The sequence below is a fragment of the Crocuta crocuta genome, unplaced genomic scaffold, assembly GCF_008692635.1.
Source record: "Crocuta crocuta isolate KB4526 unplaced genomic scaffold, BGI_CrCroc_1.0 scaffold134, whole genome shotgun sequence".
In the NCBI taxonomy this organism is placed as follows: Eukaryota; Metazoa; Chordata; class Mammalia; order Carnivora; family Hyaenidae; genus Crocuta; species Crocuta crocuta.
The window spans coordinates 1,635,443-1,659,699 of NW_027530183.1; the positions used below are offsets into that span (position 1 = coordinate 1,635,443).

Genomic DNA, 24,257 nt, shown 5'->3' on the forward strand with positions numbered 1-24,257 from the left:
GTTACTGGGCCTGTGGCTACTTATTTCTGTGGAAAGAAAGAGTGAATTTGAGTGGATAGCTAGCAAGCTCTTCTTTTGGCATTCTCCTACCTTACCAGTAGTTTTTTTTTTTTAAATATAAAGTTATACAGTTTTAAGTGGTAAACATAAAATGTACAAAAGCATATAAAAAATTCAAATCCCATTAATCCTTCATTAATGAGAATTTATCAAATATTCTCCTTCTCTGAGAGCTCAAGGTTAGAATAATGAACCTGTTTTGACTAGCAGTGTTCTCTGGAGCCTTCAGACTGATCTGTTTGTATATTGAGAGAAGGCTTTTTTTGTTTTTTTTTTTTTTTTAGTGTCCTCTATAAAGGCTTTGTCAGCATATTATAGTTCTAGAAGACAAATTTGTTTTTGCTCCAAGTGTTTTCAAGTGCTTGAGTGGTCAAACAGGTTTTGAGTCTAGCTTTCAATGCCAAAACGGAGAGGGGGGCCAAGGGGAAGAACTGAAAATAAATTCCACAGTCTTAAGCTAATTTTTTCAAGGCTTTTGCTCTTTTTCAATTTAAGGATATTTTTATAATTAAGGAAGGTGGTTCTTAAAATTCAGTTCCTTCTGACGCATAAAAACTGTCTAAATAAATTATGTCATTGCAGATATGTGTGTTTTGAAAGTGACTGGTAAGCCATAAATGAAGCAGAATTTTATTGTTTGTAGACTAAGCTTTATCTGTTTTGGTTTTTTTTGTTGTTGTTGTTTTTTATTTATTTCTAGGGGAGAGAGAGACAGCGTGAGCAGGGGAGGGTCAAAGAGAGAGGGAGACACAGACTCTGAAATAGGCTCCAGGCTCTGAGCTGGCAGTCAGCACAGAGCCCGACGCGGGGCTTGAACCCACGAACCGCGAGATCATGACCTAAGCGAAAGTCGGACGCTTAACCGACTAAGCCACCCAGGCGCCCCACTTTATCTGTTTTTTTAATACAATTCAAGAAGCAGTTTCATTAAATTATACTTAAAGTCATAATCTGTTCTTTGCTGTTTCTTAAAACAACCTATTTGAAAGAGCCTAAGTTTAGAAGACCAATTAAAATAAAAATGAATGCAATAAGACATTTTTATGACAGTTTATTACTTTAACCTTTAATAAATGAAAACATTAATGAACCACTATTTTACCACACCTAGAGAAGTGTTTGCACATAAAACAGCTCAAAATCTTCAGAAGGCATTGAGTCAGTATTTTTCATAAGAAAATTACTAGTAACAACTGCAGAACATTTGAAAGTCCATACTTCTTATACAATGGAAGTCTTCTATTCACCTGTTACTTTTGCCTGCACATTCTATTTCCTCTTTTGTTATTTCACTGAAGTGGATGAATTGCTGATGTATTTCTTTATCTTTCCTCCCTAAACCTTGGGCAAAAAATGGAAGTTAGAATTTATAACATGTTTCCTACCCATGGAAATAGATACTTTTGTTACTATAGTCAGAGATCTTTACTACTTTTGTTCATTTCATTCTGAAAAAAATTGAGGTAGGTTGCCAGTTGTAACACATTCTTCACATGTTTCTCTTTCCAAAAGGTATAGGGGCAACCCAACTGCCTTGGCAAAGAAACACTGGATGCTCACATGCTGCTTTAAGTGAAAGCAGCTCATGAATATTCAGCAATCTCAAACATGTGGATAACTTGAAAGTTGGAATTATCATAAAGCCTTAGGAATATGGGACAATTTTGAAAGTCACCCTTTTTTGATGAAATTCAGACCCTTGGGGAGTTCTCAAACATAGGGATCAAACGTGTTTTAAAAGTGGGATGGGGAGCTTAGTTTAGTGAATCAGAACAATGACTGGGCCGCCAGGTCCCCGGGAGCACGTCAGAGGACTGTGAGCAGCAGCCACCAGAAGAGTGGCAGGCGGTACAGCCTCAGCCAAACAGTGTCAACACCGGACTCTGGAGCTTCCAGTACAGACCTTGCCCCAGTGCCCACAGGGCACGTGGAACTGCGGGGCTTTAGCGTTACAGCCTCTACTCCAGAGCTTTTCATTGTTGTGAGATGGAGAAGGCATGGAGATTACAAATCCATAAGAACCCAGGCCCCACTTTAGCCCTGTGGATAACTACGGAGCACAAGAAATACGGCATGGGGCTACCTCAAGAAACAAGCCAGAATACACATGGTGGAGAGTCCCAAATACCGCTACGAGTAGAGAAATAAAATAACCAAAGTCTCAACAAGAGAGACCAAGAGACATCATTCAAAGAACACTTCCTGAATGGACAGGACCCGGATAGTCAAAGAGCCTTCTTTAATACANGAAAGTTGAACGCTTCACCGACTAAGACACCCAGGTGCCCCTCAAAGGGCCTTCTTTAATACAGCAGTACTCACAGGTGCAGAGTGCTTAATAAGCTTTTAAAACTAATAAGAGATACAAAGCTAACCAAAATGACAAAATGGAAAAGCTCTCCTCCAAGGAAATTCCAGGAAGAAATGACAGCTAAAGAACTGCTCAAAACAGATATAAGCAACATAACTGAACAAGAATTCAGACTAATACTCATAAAATTAATTGCTGGGCTTGAAAAAGGCATGGAAGACATCAGAGAAACTATGGCTACAAAGACTATGGAGCTTAAAAATAGTTGTGATGAATTAAAAAATGCTGTAAATGAGATGCATAATAAAATGGCGGTGTCCAATGCATGGATTGAAGAGGCAGAAAGGAGAATAGGTGAATTAGAAGACACAATTATAGAAAAAGAGGAAGCTGTGAAAAAGACAGATAAACTGATCCAGGAACACGAAAGGAGAGTTCAAGAGCTCAAAGATACAATGAAATGGAAAAATATCCGTATCATAGGAGTTCCAGAAGACGAAGAGAGAGGGAAATGTGCTGAAGGAGTCCTTAAACAAATTATAGCAGAGAACTTCCCCAACCTGGGGAGACAAGTAGATGTTGAAATTCAAGAGGCACAGAGAACTCCCCTCATATGTAACTTGAATCGATCTTCTGCATGACATATCATAGTGAAACTGGCAAAATATAAAGACAAAGAGAGAATTCTGAAAGCAGCTAGGGATAAAAGGGCTCTAACATACAAAGGGAAACCTATCAGACTGGTTACAGACCAGTCTACTGAAACTTGGCATGCCAGAAAGGAATGGCAGGAAATCTTCAATGTGATGAACAGAAAAAATATGCAGCCAAGAATCCTCTATCCAGCAAGCCTGTCATTCAGAATAGAAGGAGAGATAAAAGTCTTTCCAAATAAACAAAAATTTAAAGAACTTGTCACCCCTAAACCAGCCCTACAAGAAATCCTGAGGGGGACTCTCTGGGGAAGTGTTGCAAGGACCAAAGACACCAGAGACACCATCACAAGCATGAATCCCACAAAGGACACAATGACTCTAAACCCATATTTTTCAATAATAACACTGAATGTAAATGGACTATATGCCCCAATCAAAAGACATAGGTAGCAGAATGGATAAAAAAATCAAAATCCATCTATTTGCTGTCTACAAGAAACACATTTTAGACCTGAGGACACCTTCAGATTGAAAGTCAGGGGATGAAGAAATATATATCTTACTACTGGAAGTCAAAAGAAAGCTGGAGTAGCCATACTTATATCAGACAAACTGGACTTTAAAGTAAAGGCAGTAACAAGGGATGAAGAAGAGCATTATATAATAATTACAGGGTCTCTCCATCAGGAAGAGCTAACAGTTATAGATGTCTACGCACCGAATATGTGAGCACCTAAATACATAAAACAATCACAAACAGAAACACTCTTATGGATAAGAATGTGCTGATAGCAGGGGACTTTAATACTCCACTTACAGCAATGGATAGATCAGCTAGACAGAAAATCACTAAAGAAACAATGGACTTGAATGACACATTGGACCAGATGGATTTGGCAGATATATTTAGAATTCTACATCCTGAGGCCATGGAATTCAATTTCTTCTCAGGTGCGCCTGGCACATTCTCCAAGATGGATCACGTACTGGAACATAAAGCAGCCCTCAATAAATATAAAAGAATTTAGTTCATATCATGCACACTTTCAGATCACAATGCAATGAAACTTGAAATCAATCACAGAAAGAAGTCTGGAAAACCTCCAAAAACATGGAGGTTAAAGAACACCCTACTAAAGAACGAATGGACCAATCAGGCAATTAGAGAAGACATTAAAAAATATATGGAAACAAATGAAAATGAAAATACAACAATCCACACTCTATGGGATGTGCCAAAGGCAGTCCTAAGAGGAAAGTACATTGCACTCCAGGCTTATTTCAAGAAATTGGAAAAAGTACAAGTACAAAATCTAACAGCGCACCTAAAGGAAATAGAAGGAGAGCAACAAGAGCACCCCAAAACTAGTAGGAGAAGAGAAATAATAAAAATCAGGGCAGAAATAAACAATATAGACCCCTCAAAAAAAAATGGTTGAACAGATCAATGAAACCAAGAGTTGGTTTTTTGAAAAAAATAAAATTGACAAACCTCTAGCCAGGCTTCTCGAAAAGAAAAAAGAGAGCACCCAAATAGACAAAATCATGAATGAAAATGGACTTATTACAACAAACCCCTCAGAAATACAAGCAATTATCAGGGAATACTATGAAAAATTATATGCCAACAAACTGGACAACTTAGAAGAAATGGACAAGTTCCTAAACACACTCACTAGCAAAGTTCACACAAAAAGGGATAGAAAATCTGAACAAACCCATAACTAGTGAAGAAATTGAATCAGTTATCAAAAACCTCCCAACAAATAAGAGCCCTAGGTCAGATGGCTTCCCTGAGGAACTCTACCAGACATTTAAAAGAGAATTAATACTCAGGCTATTTCAAAAAATAGAAATCGAAGGGAAACTTCTGGACTCATTTTACGAAACCAGCATCACTTCGATTCCCAAGCCAGACAGAGACACAGCAAAAAAAGAGAACTACAGGCCAGTATCCTGGATGAATACGGATGCCAAAATCCTCAACAAGATACTTGCAAATTGAATCCAAAAGCACATGAAGAATTATCCATCATGATCAAGTGGGATTCATTCCTGAGTTACACGGCTGGTTCAATATTTGCAAATCAATCAATGTGATACATCACATCAATAAAAGAAAAAGATAAAAAACCATGTGATCCTGTCGATAGATGCAGAAAAGGCATTTGACAAAATACAGCATCCCTTAATAAAGACCCTCGAGAAAGTCGGGATAGAAGGAACTTACTTAAACATCATAAAAGCCATCTATGAGAAGCCTTCAGCTAACATCATCCTCAACGAGGAAAAACTGAGAGCTTTCCCCCTGAAATCAGGAACATGACAGGGATGTCCACTCTCACCACTGTTATTAAACATAGTGCTGGAAGTCCTAGCATCAGTCATCAGACAACAAAAGGAAATAAAAGGCATCCAAATTGGCAAAGAAGTAGTCAAACTCTCACTTTTCTCAGACGACATGATACTCTACATAGAAAACCTGACAGACTCCACCAGAAGCCTACTAGAACTGATCCATGAACTCAGCAAAGTGGCAGGATACAAATTCAACATAAAGAAATTGGTTGCATTTTTATACACTAACAATAAAGCAACAGAAAGAGAAATCAAGAAACTGATCCCATTCACAATTGCACAAAAAAGCATAAAATACATAGGAATAAACCTAACCAAAGATATAAGGGATCTGTATGATGAAAACTATAGAAAACTTATGAAGGAAATTAAAGAAGACACAAATGGAAAAATATTCGATGCTCATGGATCGGAAGAATAAATATTGTTAAAATGTCATTACTACCCAAAGCAATCTACACCTTCAATGCAATCCCAATCAAAATTGTACCAGCATTCTTCTCAAAACTAGAACAAACTATCCTAAAATTTGTATGGACCCACAAAAGACCCCAAATAGCCAAACTAATACTGAAGAAGAAAACCAAAATGGGAGGCATCACCATCCCAGACTTTAGCCTCTACTACAAAGCTATAATCATCAATACAACATGGTATTGGCACAGAAACAGACACACAGACCAATGGAATAGAATAGAGAACTCAGAATTGAACCCACAGATATATGGCTAACTAATCTCTGACAAAGCAGGAAAGAGTATCCAATGGAAAAAAGACAGCCTCTTTAACAGATGGTGCTGGGAGAACTGGACAGCAACATGCAGAAGAATGAAACTAGATCATTGTCTCACACCATACACAAAAATAAACTCAAAATGGATAAAGGACCTGAATGTGAGACAGGAAACCATCAAAACCCTAGAGGAGAAAGCAGGAAACCACCTCCTTGACCTCAGTTGCAGCAACTCTTACTTGACACATCCCCAAAGGCAAGGGAATCATGAGCAAAAATGAACTATTGGGACCTCATCAAGATAAAAAGCTTCTGCACAGCAAAGGAAACAATCAATAAAACTAATGGGCAACCGACGGAAAGGGAAAAGATACTTGCAAATGACATATCAGATAAAGGGCTAGTATCCANGGATGAGGAGGGAGTTAAAGTTATTGGTTATTTATTTTAACCCTGAAGAACTGTTGAACCCTGGGGTCTAGCTGTTCGCTAGACTTTCTCACATTTTACAACTGCTTTTTGCAAAGCTTTCCATTATATAGCATAACTATATTTTTTCTATAATTCTCAAAACCTATAATCAATTATATATTGGTTCTTTCTGTTTAGAAAAAAATAGCATCTTACTGAAGTATCTTTATTTTTTTTTTAAATAGTTTATTGTCAAATTAGTTTCCACATAACACTCAGTGCTCATCCCCACAAGGGTCCTCCTCCATGCCCATCCCCCCTCCCCCCCACATCCATCAGTCCTCAGTTTTTGTCAGCATTCAAGAGTCTCTCATGGTTTGCCTCTCTCCCTTTCCCCCACCATTTCCGCCCTTCTTCTCCCCCTTGTTCCTCTGTCAAGTTCCTCCTAATCCTCCTATACGTGCAAACATATGATATTTGTCCTTCTCTGCCTGACTTATTTCGCTCAGCATAACACCCTCAAGGTCCATCCATGTTGCTACACATGGCCAGATTTCATTGTTTCTCATTGCCATGTAGTATTCCATGGTATAGATAAACCACATTGAAGTATCTTTAAATTCATATAATAGTATAGTTTATTTTCTGTTTTCTTTCTGAATATTTCTTAGTCTTAATGTGAAGATTTTGAAGATTCTGAAATAGTCATTTGCATATAATTTAAAAGTGTATTTCATTGACACAGTTTTAAAATTATCTGAGGGAAGAAGCTTGTGCTTTCCCTAGGAATTCATGTTCTAGAACTTTATGAAAACCTAATACTGTTGCATGAAATCTTACACTAAAGATTTTGATAATCTATTGAAGATTCCCTATGGGAACAAACAAAGATTGTTTGTCATAGATATATCTCTTCTTTATCAGGAAGATCACATTTGGGTAATAAGAGCAATTATGCTTTGGTTCAAGTAGATCCATTTTAGAGAAGCCTCTTCTAATTCAAACTTTAGAGTTATGAAAATGAAATATAATTGAATGTTGTTACCTGAATTGTATTTAGAAAGCATTGGCCATATTCATAATTTTCATTTCTCAGATCCATTCTCAAATCAACTGTGTAAATTATCTAAGTGTGAAAATTGATGCTTTGTAATGGCAGACACAAAAACTCCAGTTCCTGGGGACATTTCCTTAACTGGAAAAATAATGGCAAAATATTTTGAGGGAAGTGGATCTCATAGTTTCAAAAATAATAACAGCATCAACAACAATAGCTAATATCCTTTAAACATACCTGGTATTATTCTAGTGCTTTACATGTGTTATCTCCTTTAATCTTCATGGCCACCTATAGTGAGGCTTGCAATCTCTGTTTGTCAGAAGATGAAAGTGAAGGTCAAGTAGGATCATACAGTTGATAAATGATAGAGCTAGGATTCAAACCCAAACATTCTAACTCCATAGTCATCATTCTAACTATCATGTTATACTGTGTCTCCCTTTGTTTCTACCGTTTGATGGAACCCAGGGTTTTAAACTGTAAGAATTCCAGATAAGTTGGTCAAACCAACATAAATGGAAAACAATTCATCCATCTACCACGCCAAAGATTAGTTTTCCACTCCAATTATGTGTTTATTTTGTAAAGATTTTTATATATATCAATTTCATGAGATTATTGTGAACCTTAATCAGATTTACTTTGTAAAGGGTTTTCATGATGGAAGGTTATAAATATGTAGATGAACACATGTTGCTTCAATATGTATTATTTTAATGGTACCCAATAGGTGGATTATGCTTACTGTCCTTTTAATGCAGATATGAATTTTTGAGTTCAATGAAATTCAGGTTCAGATCTCCAAGGCAGCTATTTTTTTTTCAGTTTAGTGAATGTAAATGTGTTCTTGTTTCCTTACTTGTAATCTTATTTTATGGGTATGCCTTAGTTATTATGTGCTCAGTTACCTGAATTATATCTAGAAAGCATTGGCTACATTCACAGAGGCAATCACAAAACCTTACAGACATGCCTCTTGATAAGTATTAAGCCCTCTTAGCCTGAAATACATGCTATTCAAAGTAAATTTCCTGTTTATATTTTTTCCATCTTAGCTAATATAAAGACTAATATTAAATATCACAGAAAAATAGGTTCTTAATGCCATTTCTATTTATAAATAGTTTCTGTGTTTTCCCATATTTTACTGGAAATTTGTACTGAAAATTCATTAAATGACAATGAATATTACATTGGTTTCCGATTAGATTCAAGGTCAGATTCCCCAGTTCTAGTTGTTGTTGTTTTTTTTTAAGTTTATTTAGTTATTTTGAAAGAGAGAAAAAATACAAGTGAGGGAGGGACAGAGAGAGAGGGAGAGAGAAAGAATCCCAAACAGGCTCTGCACTCTCAATGAAGAGCCCAGTGCACTCACAAACCATGTGATGATGACCTGAGCCGAAGCTGTACACTTACCAACTGAGCCACCTAGGTACCCCTCCTTAGTTCTAATTTGAATGCCACCGCCCTGATGTTCTGACAATCTGGGTTTTGCTATGTTTAGCTCTAAGGTATGGATGATACCTAACAAGGACATTATAGGATACAATGATCATTTCTGTGATGGTGTCAGATATCTTCATTGAAGGGATGATAAAATTCAACATCTAATTGTATGCAAGCAGCATATACTAAACTGGCATGATTGTACTAGTTTTAACAAAGATAGAAATATGAGGACTAGAATTAGTTTATGCCTGCATATTATCTGATTTTACTATTTTACATAAAGGAGGATCTTCTGTGGCATGTTTCTTACCATTCTTATGGGGCCACCAACAATCTGTTTTGTTACAGAATATGGAAAGCCTCAACTCCACACCATCTCATGAGAGGGCTGGACCTGATGATGTTGAACTGATACCTGATGAAAGGTAATTTTAGCATTTTCTCCTCACATTGCTTACATGAGCATGAATAGCTTTTTTCCCCCTACTTAATTCAGTGTGCCTTATGAGAACTAAAAAGAATGGAATTAAAGGACTATATGTTCACCAACAGTATTTATAGCAAGGAAAATGCTTGGAATAGAAAATCTGCCATGGTTCTCTTAATGACTACCATATTCATGGTTGTGTTTCTAGTTTTGTTCTATTTTGATTTTTTTGTTTTATTTTGTTTTCGAAATTTATCAGAATTTTATTTAGAGCCACTCAGCCTACTTTTAAAAGGAATGAAATCATAAATTTCAATGGATGAGCATTGTTTTAAAACAATGATATTTTGTTGTTGCTGTTATTTATAGCAAAGAAAATGAAAAAGACGGCAGACATACCCAGCATTTTGAGGTGAGTAGCTAACAAAATTGTAACTGTACTGGGGCTGCTCATTCATTCCTGAGAGCACATGTGAAGCATTATTAGCCTGTCAATAAGGGATAATGAGATTAAGGGACAGGACTGTGATTGGTTTCGAAAGGCAAACACTGAAACATAAAGATTCCTTGGGAAATCATAAGAACTCTTTTCTTTTGCTTTTTAAATTATTTTATTTTGCTTGCAAAGAGAAACTTCAATAGCATGGGGATTTCTCTTTAGATTCTCAAAAAAATAAAACAAAAAGCCAAAGCTACTCATTTGATTTTTTGTAATATTTTATGCATTTTTAAGTGATTGAAATAAGTAGGCAGTGAGTTTAGTGGATCTGTCACAGAGATTTATCTCATTAATTTTCAAATTAAGATAAACTCAGTGTGGGTTACTAACCTCAGTTTGTTTTCTCAGTTTTGTCTCATTTTAAGTAAGCCAGGGAGAAAAAATATCTACCTCCCTTATGTTGTTTATATCTTAAAGTTTTGGTAATTTCCTGTTTTCCGTGTTCTCCAAGGGCATTGCCATGCTGGCCAAAATTATTTCCCTTGCTCCCAATTCTGGCTTCCTTTCAGTGTGCTCAACCCTGTTTTTTATTCATGTATGTGTATATAATCTACTTCCAAATACTTCCAACTCTACTTTCAATGTTTTTATCAGTTTTTCTCTTTGGCCAGATTTAAAGCATTTTTCAACCTGTTCTTGGATTCTGAATCTTGAAATATTAATTATACATAGAACTCTCCCTCTAACCCAGTGATTCCTAATCTTTGTTGGACACTTCCTAATTCACTGTTGGATTTACTCAGGAGCTTGTACTGAGTCCTGCTGTGGACAAGTACTATGTTAGAAACTAGGACTCAGTAACTACTCCAGTCCCTACCCACTGCCCCCCGACCATGGCATTTTGCAATCCAGGAGATTAAGAATTTAAAAGCTGACCACTTCTTAGAAAAATGCACACTCGTGTACAATTTGGCATAAAATAGCTGGGAATTAGTTGCCACTCCTCTCCCCGCCGATGCTGTGGACTCATCATATTCCCTCTGTTCATTTCTTGTCATGTCTACTTCATCAACCTAGCCAGATAATAGGAGGGGAATGCTTCCTCTTTCTGACTTCACAGCTGGGGAGCCACTTCTTTCATCTCTTATTTCCAGCCCATTTAAGCTTCCTTCCTTGGGACCCAGGCAACGAGCCGACATTTTTTTCCTTGACACCAGGTACCTTTTTTCAGAGCAGTGTTTCCCCCGAGATAGCATTGTTTCCTTTTTCTTCTCAGTTTCATCCTCTTTCTACTCTTTTCCTCTGCTCACAGCAAGCACCTAGTCATCATGCCGTTGAGCGTTACTTTAAAGAAAATTGCTTCACCAGCCTCCTAGAGAGGTGTCCTCCATTTCCTCCCTTTTCAGCCTATTATCCTCTATGAGATAAAAGGGTATAGAGCAGCCTTTGTGGATGGATTTCATAACATTAACTCGTAAATTCCAGGTGGCTCTGAAACTCAACCCACGCTGAACTCAGTTTGCCTTGGTATTTTGTGGACAGCTCCCATGGCAGTGGATGAATCATGGGAAAAAATCTCCAGTCCTTCTTCCATGCGCCAGGTCCTATTCTTGCATGTTGGCCATGTGCAGTTACCAGCCAGCACTCGGCCCCCCGTTGGCTCTCCTGAAGCACTCACTATTAATAATCATTGCCACCATAATAAGTTCAGCTAGGAGATAAAATTAGGCAGTGAGTTAAAATCTAGCCTGAGCAATCCGTGTCACCTTATTTTTACAACTGCCCCAAAGGAGAAAAACAAGCCATCACTCCACAAGATTCACATGATATTTCTCCTTGTGAAGGCATAGGTCTCTTTCACCAAAGGAAATGTCTATTTAATTATTAGTGATGGACTATGAAAAAGATTCATTTTCCATTTTTAAAGCTCTTTCCTTTGTTTGCCATGTGTTGTGATTGTTTACTGTTTAACATGTGCAGCACTTTGTAGAACTTATTTTACAACCTAAATAGTTAATCTTGTCTTCTGGTAATACCACAGTAATTCCTTAAATTTCATAGATGAAAAATAGGTGTAGACTTTGGTTACCCCTTCTAGAACCGATATTTTCTTTCACACCTCCTACAGCATCAGATTGAGAAGCCAACACTTACATGCCCGCCATGGATGGATGTGATGTTTCTAGTTACATTTTCCATGAAGACAATTTCTCTTCCTTAATACTGTCCTTTAAATTTTTCCTTATATATTCTTGAGATCCATGTGAGACTAAGACAACAAATGACAGCTGTTGAGGAAAGGTTGTCTTTCCTTCTGGTTTTGACTTGCATTTCCATGAGAATGAGGAACACTGGTGATGCTCCTTACAGGGACAGATAGGCAGAAAGAGGCTGGTTTTAGAAACTGCTGCTCAGACATAAATGTAGGCACAACTGTGACTTTATTTTTGAAATAATCATTTTGCAGCCCTAGATGTGCTTTTGTTTAAATGCATGTGTCAACAACTGAACATCGGTGTATCCCTTTGTGGCACATCTTTTTAATTTCTTGAATCAACTCATCCAAAAAGAGAGTCCACTTGAGATCTCAGATGGCCAATGAAAAAAAAGTTAGAGTTCCTTCAGAATGCCAAAAATTAATGTATGATCTCTTTGAGTAAGTTTTCAGAAGTCTGGCATTTTAATAAAATATTCTGTGTGGGCTTTTTGAAACAAGGTAATGTAAGGAAGAGCCTAGCACACTATTCCCTGAACAGGTGGAATCCAGAGTCATTGCTCTTTTGTTTCTTTTTAAACTCAGTGAACAACTGGAAGTATCCCGAAGAAAGATTGTCCTTAAAACCATCAATTTCTAGATTCTAAAAGAAATCACCGAAAATACAGATTTTTGAAGTTGTTTTTACAATGGAGTTTCAACCTTATGCTTCAGTTTGATTCCTTCTGATAAGTTATTTTCTACTGGGAAGATATATCATGCTTCTGTATAAAATCCAAAACATTAAAACTATAACCTTATACTTAATACTTTATCAAGAAAGCAAAACCTGTAAAAATTATTGAGTGCGTGGAAGGGTATTACTTTATCTGGGAGAGGCCATTTTATGTCAGAAGTATAAGGTTAATGAAGTGTTAAATTCTTTCAAGATATTTTTACATTCTTTATGCTTTCTAAGCCTACTGCTTAGAAGAGCTTAGAAGCATACCTTTGATAACAAAAAGACATTCATAGTAAACAAAAGGCCATTTCCCATTTTTATCCTGCTTGAAAAAAAAAGAGGAGTAAGAGAGAAGACAAGGCTTTCCAATCAAGACTGAAAATTAGTATTAATTATCAAACATCTTAAGTCTAGACTTTTATTTGCCCTGAACATGTTTGAGATAAATTCTGAAATACCCCTGTCAATAAGGATTTATGAAATGAATCACCATATTATTTCAACTTCAGTGTATTGTATGGAAACCTTAGGATTTTGTTATTGGTTTCTTGTTAGAACCAGAATAATTTAAAGGCTCTATTTATTTAGATTCACTTCCCATTTCATGTAGTCTCTAACGTCTACTGAAAATTTGGAATTCCCATGAGTTTTGGAAGTTTGTTATGTCCACTTTCCTTTATTGTCAGGCCAAACAGTAAATGTTTATGGTTCCTTGTGGTTCTTCTGTTAACACTGTGTGGTTCCTTCCTTTGCAAAGTACATTACACAGTACACTCTCTGATATCATCGCTCCTAGCTCTGGCAAGCCACTAGGCTACTTATTTATATCCTGTGCAGGGAGGGAGAAGGGATGGAACAAAAATTCAACTATTTGAAGTCAGGGAAGGAGCAAAATCAGTGAAGTCTAAGAATTGAAAAAGCCAGACCCAGTTTGATAGGGGCAAGTCTTGACAAAGATCAGGTGAGTAGACTAGTAGTTAATGCTTCCTTGACCTGAACGTGGAATGTCACCTGAGGCCCCAGGCAAGGTGAGCTCTATGAGTATTTGCTCCCTAGCATCCTGTTTTTTCTTTTATAACATACATGACACTGGTACTTATCTGTTCAGTGTCTTCGTTCCACACTAAATTTCCTATCTTGTTAATTCCTGTAATCCCAGTGCATAGGACATAGTATGTGTTCCATAAACACTTGCCAGATGAATGAATGTGAACAGGAGGTAGTGGATAATTGGAAATAGCATTTTTTAATGTTTATTTATTTTTGAAAGAGAGAGAAACACAAAGCGTGAGCAAGGGAGGGGCAGAGAGAGAGGGAGACACAGAATCTGAAACAGGCTCCAGGCTCTGAGCTAGCTGTCAGCACAGAGCCTGATATGGGGCTCGAATCCACAAACCATGAGATCATGACCTGAGTCAAAGTCAGATGCTTAACCAACTGAGCCACCCAGGTGCCCCGGAAATAGCATTTTTTTTACAATAACTATGGGCTAGGAATTTTTGTATGTGTTTTTCACTTAATCTTCACACCAACTTTATGAAGTCTTGTACTTTATAAAAAAAGAAGCTAACACACAAAAAGGTTTTCATTGAAGGTCTTGCCGCTACTCAGCCAGTATTGAAACTCAGGTCTCTGACTCTAAAAGCCATCCCCTGTCTGCCACACCGCACTGTCTCTCCCGAGAGTCATAAATATTTTCTTGCATTTCCATAGGGCGCAACATTTTTGACAAGGGTTTGGTGTGTGACCTCACAACACAAGGATCTCTGAGTTGAAAGCTGTGAAATAGCAGTAGTCCCCCATTATCTGTGGTTTCACATCCTGTGATTTCAGTTACCCACAGTCAACTCTGGTCCAGAAGCAGATGATTGTCTTTCTGACATGTCATCTGAAGGTCAGTCGTAGCCCAGCGTTACAACGTCCACATGATTCACCTCGCTTCACCTCACATAGACATTCGTCATCTCACAGCATCACAGGAGAAGGATGAGTACATACATTAAGACACTTTGAGAGAGAGTCACATTCACATAACGTGTACTACAGTATGCAGTACAAGGGTTCTATGTTACTAGTAGTTACTGTTCATCTCTTACCTAGCCTAATTTATCAGTTAGACTTTATCATAGGTGTGTGTGTATCGGGAAAAAGCATAGTGCATGTAGGGTTCGGTACAATCCTTGGTTTCAGGCATCCTCTGGGTGTCTTGGAATGCACCCCTTCAGAAGAAGGGAGACTACTGGAACTCATCTACTCTCTGATTCAACTGAAGATATAAGACACATAAACAACAAAATTTGAAACCAGAAATACTTTGGAATTTGAGAATGCTTGACATGTTAAGGTTAATGATCTGGTAGGAGAAGCAGACAAGCAAGTAGACAGTAATACCATATGATGAGCACCGGTAGAGCGTGTGGAGCCATCTGGAGAGGTGCGTCACTCATACTAGGCTAGCTAACATTTGAAGGAAGGGTATTTGATGCCGGCATGTTGCTGTTGAGCCTGTACTGCTTCAGCGTGGGTGGCTCTGAGCAGCATCCCAGATCCCATCTGCACATAAACCCCGGGTTCACACCAGCAGCCCACTCTGCCTCCCCAGGCAAGGCAGCCATGTCAGGTTCTGGTGAGGCCGGTGAGGCCAGACATAGGGAGCATGGGGCAAGTGAAAGAGCAACCTCAGGGACCACAGCACACTGGGCCAGAGCTGAGCATGTGGATGTGCTGGTGAGTGCTGTGCCGAGTGTGTCTGTGCTATGCAACCTGGCCCAGTTTATGTAAGAGAGACCCCTCCACTACAGTGTAAAAAATCAACCAGAAAGTCCAGAAGCTTATGTAAGTTAATATAGATCTATTGTATGACTAATACCCCATTGCATGTGGCACATTTTAAACACCCTTATATGGTGACTCCAGATACAATGATCTTTTTGCTCTTCCTTAAATAGAATTACCATACCTCAGGGCCTTTGTACTTGTTCTCCTTCTTCCTGGGATGCTCTTCCTATGGATGACTCCCTTCTGCATTTCCTTCCTATCTCTGCTCTTAGGAATGGCCTCTCCCCTCATAGGAAAGGCCTTTCCTGACCATTCAATATAAAATAGCAGACTGTGGTCCCTACCTCCTTCATGCCTCTTACTCTGCTTTAGTTCTGTCCATAGTCCATATCACTACCTAACATTTTTTCTTTGTTTACTGTCACTTCCTGTAAGATTCATTAAGGACAGACTTTATTTTGTCCCCTGAAGTATCTCCAGTGTCTAGAAAATGGCCTAGCATATAGTAAGTACTAAAAAATTATTTGTTAAATAAGTAAATATTTGCATCTGTAGTACACAACATAATAGCTCTATTACAAGTATATAGCATGTGATAGATGTTATTATTGAATAAACAAAAAAGTTTTCACCTGATTCTCTTTGTTAGAAGAATAGGATCTTGGGGGGGCGGGCGGTGGTATCTATTCCAGCCTCCCACCCCAGGCGGAATCTCTCCCTCTCCCACATGCTGACTCTCGGACTTCATCGGAACACCGTAAAGAGCAGGTCACTAACTCACAAGGTAGGGTCTGTTGTATTGCCCCCCAAATCAACTATCCTCAGAACTACCCTGAGCATTCTTGAGCCTGTCCCACAAAATGTCAGCTCCCGCGGTGTTGGGAACCTGCGTGTCTCACACCCCAGCAGAGTGGGTGCCCCACACCATGCTGTTGAAGGAATGAATAAATCTGTACATTTGTTGGGGGGGAGCCTTTAATTTTCTCATTTCAATTTTCTTTGAAATGGATGATAATTCAGATGCAGAAAAAATTTTGTAATCTTAATTGCCTTTGAAATGGGTGCTAATACAGAGGTAGCAGTCATAAAAAGTACATGTTTTTACATTAGTTTGTGTGTCTGTGGAGTTTCAGGATCCTACATGTATCATGTCAAGCACTGTGGGATTCGGAGTGCCCAGAGGGGGCGCAGTCGTCGCAGGAAGCAAAGCCAGAGTCTGGTGTTGGGAAGAGACACAGGCTGCCTACAGAACACAGTGTTTGGGCCTGCAGGCCCTTCCAGCAGCGTTCATCTCCATCTGCAAGGCATTAGCCTGGAAAACACATTTTACCATTATTGCCCATTTCTAAACCCCTCCCATGGCTTCCCATTATCTAAGTTTGGCTAAATCCAAACTTAGCTGAGCATACAGGCCTTTCTCAATCCAATGTCTGCTCACCTGACACCCTCATCATCTGCAGCGCCTCCTTCCTGTCCTGAGGGGTGGCCCCTAGGAACCCCTTTCCCTGTGAACCCCCTGGGTGCCTGCCTTGGCACTTGCTCTTCCCCAACCCCTCTCATCCACACTACCCCCACAACAAAATTGCTGGTGCCAACTTGTGTCGGGAACCCAAGAGGCTGTCTTCTTTGTTCATAATGCATCTAAAACTCCACCCTTTGAGGTACACAGTTCACTTCGAATTGCCATTGAACATGCCTCATCTCCAACACCTCTCTCTAGCATTTCGAAATACGGCAATGTTTTCCTCATCTGTATATGGGGCCCAGAAATGAAAAAACAGTGGTGGCCTCCGTGTGTGTCTCTTATGCTCCAGGCACTGTGTTAGTGGCCTTTCTTACCTTCTCCCAGATCTTAGAGGAACGTTATAAGATTGGTGGTGTTAATGAAGCAGCTCAGCCAGAACACGGAGCTAGTAAATGTTAACCACACGGCAAGCCCAGGTCTGCCTGTAGGCAAACTCCACATCCGTTCCACTGTGTCAGGGGCTGATACATGCTCTTCCAAAAGAAGTCACGCTGACAATATGGAATCATATTTTTTATATTCTTTTCTATGTCTCTAAGTGTAACCAGTGCTGAAAGTATTGAGAAAATGTTTATTTGCTGTATGCAGATTCTAACACACACACACACACACACACACACACCCAGACACACAGTGACTGACCCTGTAACTCTTAAAAAGCTGAGTGCCGGATTTGGTTATTCAGCCCTGGTCCACTTAGGACTCAGCTGCAGGAACAAATAAGTTTTGTGGCATAAGTGCATAATCTGTTTTTCCCCATTAGACAAGCAGCATTTTGGAGGTGTCTTAAAGCCCCAGATTTACTTGGCAGTTTCATCTGACTTTAGGAGCTCATCATGAACTGATTGATGATATTTCATTTTATTCCAAATGTGAAGAAAATAGCAGCCCCTTGTGCATCATTTCATGGAAATATAATAGTAAAAGCCCCCGTGTATTCTCCTGAATATCAAAGTGGGTTGAACAGCTATTAAAAGTAGCTGGAAGTCTTAATAGTGCTTATTTTAAGCAGAAGAACATTTCTCATGCATTAATGGAATCATTTATGATTTCCAGATGTTGAGGTTTTTTTCACTTAATATATTTGCTAAAATAAATTTCCAGTTATTCTCTAACGAAAATCTCTTGTACAGATCTGTGCTACTTGAGAAGGGTATTTATGGGTAAACATTGGTTTATAATCTTATGAGAGAAGGGAAAATGACAATGGTTGGGTTTATAAGATGCCAAAAAACAAAGTAAAAAAATTAATTTCAATGCAGATTTTGTCACCATAAAATCACTTAGCTAAAACAGCAGCCTTTGGAAGAGGGTTTTCCCATCCCCCAGAGAGCCCAGCCCAGGATAGGTGCCCCCACTGAGCGAAACCAAGTGGAGCTAAGTGTTCAATATTCAGACTAGATGAATATTAGGAAAACAAGTGACAGTTGGATATTTGTAAGATATAAATTATGCATTGCTGACTTGCCAGTTCTTGGCTTTTTACTTTAAAAAAAAAAAAAAACCCATTCCCAGTGTCATTTTGGCTCATTTCCAGAGTCCGTATTCCTTACTGCTAGCCCAGATGAGCCGCCAAACCCCTGTGCTGTTTGAATTTGCGCAACAATGCTTTAATACCCAGAGCTCCTCCATAAATAGTCTGTGCTCCCCACACTTGGGGCGAAAACAACCACAGGAAATCTGGGAATGTGCAGCTAGCCCTTGTTTAATTGATCTAAGCCTGCAGGGCCAGCAGGAGGGTATTTGAGCACGCAGCCTCTGCTCCAGGCCTTGCAGGACTGCTTGCCTATGGGGCAAAGAAGTCTGCACGCAGGAGACACCATGTTGCTTCTACAGCCTTAGCAACGGCAGTCACAGGATTTTTGTTGTTGTTTACCGTCTGCAGGGCCGTACTCCTTTAAGGAAACACAAACTCCTTTCCCTCCTGCCTGGCCCCAATCAGTAACCATCAAGACTGTCAGCTGCCAGCAGTTACCAGGAGGGGCAGCAGCTCCTGGAAATCCTCTTCCTCATAGCAGGAAAGTTAAAGGAGCATAGATGGATGGTTGCTTCTTCCATGCAGGTGGCCAGCTAGTATCCAGGGGGATTCAAGCTATGATTTTGATTTCTGTGTTGGGTACACCCACGGCCGCAGCTTGGGAGGTTTCATCCAGAACTGCTGCAGACATTTTTGGGTTTTGGTGAGCAGTAAGATATTTGTGGACGTTGTGCTGTTATTGCAGAACCCCGCAATGAAGATTCAGGAGCACCCTGGCATACCTGACACCAAACTGCAGAGGACTCAAGATGCCGAGGAGCAGCAGGAGAGCTTTGTCTCCGAAGTGCCTGAGCTGGACCTGACTGCATTGTGTGATGAGAAGAGCTGGGAAGGTAGGGTCGGCCGCTATTTGGATGCTTTAATATTGGCAGAGTATATATAAAGTAGCATAAATGAAAGGGACGTAACCACACGGACGTATGAAAGCAATGGGTGTTGGAGTAACTGCATTTCTTAATGACTGAAAATCCTTTCTTCGGCACAGGAATGTGTCACGTTAAATGTTGCCAGGAGTAATTGCAGTCTAAGAAAGAAAACGTGCTTGCCCTCTATCAGAGCGGCACGTTGCAGCCGTTTTTATTTCTGAACTCAGGGGGAGTGCTGATGCATGTGTTCTCCCTCTCGTAGTACCGAGCAGGGGACTAAGGGACAGATACACACTTAGGACTTCACCTGGGCACCCGGCTTCTCTTCCCGCTGCTCCACACCCACCATCTACCTCCTTCATTAAATCTCCTTTCCGTTTTTTCAAGAAAGATGCTTTGGTTTGTCTTGCTTCTATGATTGCTTTTATGGATAGAATGCTTTTTTAAGCCAGGTTAGCCAACCTAAGGGGTTTGCTCATCAAAGAGAACAATAAAAAGTGCTTCTGCTTGGACACCTGTAATACAGTGTGTTAGATTGATTTATCTAGAGCTTTTGGCAGAACATTAGAAATCTACTTGTGAGGAAAAAGAGGGCCTCCTCATCCTGTCCAAACTGTATTTCAGGAAGGCTCTGGCTGCTCTTCTTTCATATAGATGTGTCTGCCTCCAGACATATATCAGCATGTATCCAAAATGCATGCCCAGCTGCCTCTGTACAGCATGTGTGTTTGGAGGCTACAAAGAGGGAGAAATTGTGTGCTTGGTTTCAGAACAGCGGCACAGAGAATCACAGCTACAAGAAATCAGTCCTTTTCCAAAGCACCTGAATTTCCTTGTCTTCTCCCCCACCCCTTTTTAAACAGAAAAGTACTCATTATGTTAATGAGCTTAGATAAAGAACCAAAAGATGATCTAAACAGATCACGAGGTGAAAATAACAATCCCATTATGCTCCTTGCATCCATGGCTTGGTGAAGCGGAAAAACAAAACAAAACAAAACTGTTTTTATTCTAGTCCTCCGTCTTTGCAGTCTAAGAAACATGTTCTAGCCCTTTACCGTGTAATTAGGCAGTGGGTCTGGGATTTTCTCCGATCTGCCCAGCTCATGATATGGTCACTAGACAAAATTGCAGGGTGTTTTGTTATGTTTTGTTTTTAATTTAAGTGATACATTCCTGGGTAGTGTTTTATTGTTCTTTTGTTTTCTGTACTTTGGAATAATGAGGTGTGTTTTAAATTCATACATTAAAAACAACCCCTCCCCTTCAAAAAAAGTCACACAGGAGCCACTGCTACCCAAATAAAAGAAAAAGGCAGTAGTCAAAACAAATGCTTTATTTGGGTTTCAATAATATGCTCTTCTCGGGGCGCCTGGGTGGCTTAGTCGGTTAAGCGTCCGACTTTCACTTAGGTCATGATCTCGCAGTTCGTGGGTTCGAGCCCCGTGTCGGGCTCTGTGCTGACTGCCAGCTCAGAGCCTGGAGCCTGTTTCAGTCTGTGACTCCCTCTCTCTGTGACCCTCCCCTGCTCACGCTGTCTCTCTCTCTCTCTCCTAGAAATAAATAAAACATGAAAAAAAATAATAATAATATGCTCTTCTCACATCAGAAACATAAAACTTGAGACATAAAAAAACTAGGATTTGGGGGCAGAATTCAAATTAGCCACATGATGTTGGTGTATTGAGTAAAGAGACTGGTAGATTCTTCCTCCTCCTGAAATGGACTGTTTGATTATTCTTACCTTGGTCAGTCATCAATTTGTGATCTCATTTAAGAAACCGATATGAAAATCTTCTCCAGTATGGTTGAAAACTAACTTATAGTTTCCTTCAAACTGTTTTATTATTTAATATAAAGAATTCTCTTCTAGATATATAAGAATAACATGAAGGAATCAACATTTTATGTTGTATTGGGAAACGAGATGTAATTTTGAAAAGCTTATTGGAGAAAAAATACAATAGGCTTGGAAAGGCTAATTGTGTTATCCATGTAATTAATGAAAGGAGTTGTTTTAACTTTTTTGTCAATTACTGTGTTAGTGACTTGCATACCTTGAAAATCTACATGGATTCATTTCAAGGCTGTTTTCTTTATTTGGTTACTGTTTTCAGTGGCCGTTTTTTATTGTATATTTATTTTAAATTTTCAAGTTACATTATGACAGTCAGTATAGTCAAAATAAAGGAATTGTAGTTCAGGATGGTTCAGGATGCGAAAAGGATGGTTGAGAGCTATAAGTCCAGTCACGGAAGCATTACCATATATATATATACACACACACATAGCTTCAGTAAGAAACAAAATGGTAGCTTTGCAGTATGGAGTCCTCTTCGCGCTAATTTAAACTGTGAATGTGAAACCAATGCAATAAAATCTATAAGTGAAAGTATTAGTTACGAAAACCCTCTGAGCCAGCATCCAGCTGTAAGTCTCCAAGCCACCATGCCATGTAGCCTCCTTATTTTGGTTTGCTTGTCTGTTCCCCATCCTCACACCTCAGTCCATACTCTCTTACTCATGTGGGATTACAGAACCCAGGTAAGCTGGTGCGTACTGAGAGCCTGCTGGCACTAGCCCCAGAAGTGTATGCTGCCATATGGCAGTGCTGTCCTGTGGCTTCGGGGGCATATTCTATCAGGGAAACAAAAAGAAATGAAACTAATACAGATTCCACAGCCTAGGATCACAGTCTAATCATGCTTGTTGGCAGATTAGTAATACATGCTTTTTCTTTTCTTTTTTCTCTATATGTAGCTATGTATCAGGGCACATTTTTTATCTATCCACATGGCATTATTGTTTTTTCTACTCTTCAAAATGAAATGAATACACAAATCAAATGTCCTATTATTTGTTATTTAAAGCCCTTCAGGAGTGCCTGGGTGACTCAGTGAGTTGAGCATCCAACTCGATCTCAGCTCAGGTCTTGATCTCAGGGTTGTAAGTTCAAGCCCCACATTGGGTGTCACACTTGGTGTGAAACCTACTTTTAAAAAAGAGGGGGAAAGCCCTTCAGAGTCGCATAATTAGAATGTTCCTAATCAGCCAATTCATGTTTATTTGAGGGTACCATTTGTGGAGGATTAAGGTTTAAACCCTCAGCAATTCTATTAACTTTGTCATAGTGAAATTAAGTTTTAAAAGAACATTTTTAAAGGGCATAAAATACTTCTTATTTCCTATTTATCACTACTTATCAAAAATAACTTTGGAAAGGAAATGCTCTAAAAGAATGATAAAGAATCAAGGGATCTTAAAGATCTTTTGACTGAAGTCTCCCATTATACAGATAAGAAAACTGAGGCCAAAAGAAGCAAAATGATGATTTGAGATAACAAATCTCCTGACTTCCTCTCAGAGGACTCTTTCTCAGAAATTTCAGTTATCTGCCCTGGCAGGCAGTAGTCCATAATGACTAAGAGCCAGGCACACCATGGGTTCCATCCTGGCTCTACTACTTTAGCAGCTTTGTTGACAAGTAAGTAAATGTGTTACAGTTTCAGCCTCAGCTTCTCCATTTTAAATAGGTGTAACAGCAGGAGCATCTGGGTGGCTCAGTCGGTTAAGCGTCTGACTTCTGCTCAGGTCATGATCACATGGTTCGTGGGTTCAAGCCCCGCGTTAGGCTCTGTGCTGACAGCTAGCTCAGAGCCTGGAGCCTGCTTTGGATTCTGTGTCTCCCTCTTTCTCTGACCCTCCCCTGCTCACGCTGTCTTTCTCTCCCTCCTCCCCCTCCCCCCCACACAAATAAATAAAAACATTAAATAAATAAATAGGTGTAACAGCAGATAATAATGAATAACAGAGTAGTATTCACTAAGTTTGAATACTGAATACTAAGTAGTATTCAGTAAGTTTGTTGCAAGGATTAAAGGATCTAATATATGCAGCATGCTTGGCATAGTACAGGCACTTCACAGGCACTATGTGAGTGTTAGTTGATGTTATTGCTATCTTCCGTAAATGTTTCCAAGTATGGTTTCAAGAAAAACCAGGCTGAGTTTGCCTTCTTTGAAACCAGAGCCCAGTTCTACCTAATGATAGTGGGTGGCTCTGAACACAGAAAAGGAGTCCATAATTACTGGATCCTCCACTGATTACCAAGGACAAATACCAAACCAACCACCGTGTGTGTGTGTGTGTGTGTGTGTGTGTGTGTGTGTGTGTGTATGAGAATGAGAGAGAGAAGCAGAGACAGAGAGGGAGAGAGAGAGACAGAAACTGACTGACTCTGGATTAGGGAAATGTTACACTGAAAAGTCAGTGGCTGGGCTGTTAATAGGGACTCCAATGCCCTGTCAGATGTGGAAAGTATAGAAGACAGTCAGGTCTTCTATACAGTGAATTAGTATCCGATTAAGCAACAGTATGTAAGTGTGCAGATACATGGATCAAAGTTGGAACAGGTTGGGTATTCTCGTAAAGAAAGTCCTCAGCTCTAGCCTGTACCTTATATTTTAGTAATTACTTAAATGGAACAATCAGGAACCTACTTACTAAATTTGCAAACAGAGACAAAACAAATTTATGGAAATTAAGGATGAAATTTGAATTGACAAAGCTGACTCCTAAGGCTCCTTGTAACCCAAATTATTTGAACAATTTGTGAGGACTACCATTGTTGTAAGGTTAAGTTCTGGAGCACTGAGGAAATCATTATAATAGGATTTCCCCAGTAAACACCCTCTCCATCTTCCTGTGTCTG

The 24,257-nt window shown here is 39.3% G+C and overlaps 1 protein-coding gene across 7 annotated transcripts in view; it reads left to right on the top strand.

Moving 5' to 3' along the window:
- The window catches only part of FAM13A (family with sequence similarity 13 member A), a 374,408-nt gene that overhangs the window by 318,242 nt on the left and 31,909 nt on the right, over positions 1-24,257 (top strand). For all 7 annotated transcript variants that reach the window (XR_013335363.1, XM_077765111.1, XM_077765113.1 and 4 more), the window contains 3 exons: positions 9,387-9,463; positions 9,835-9,877; positions 19,366-19,513. Coding sequence is in view for 6 of the 7 variants with exons in the window: in XM_077765111.1 (XP_077621237.1) it covers positions 9,387-9,463; positions 9,835-9,877; positions 19,366-19,513 (268 nt within the window). In the remaining variant the exon portion in view is untranslated. The remainder of the gene's footprint in view (positions 1-9,386; positions 9,464-9,834; positions 9,878-19,365; positions 19,514-24,257) is intronic.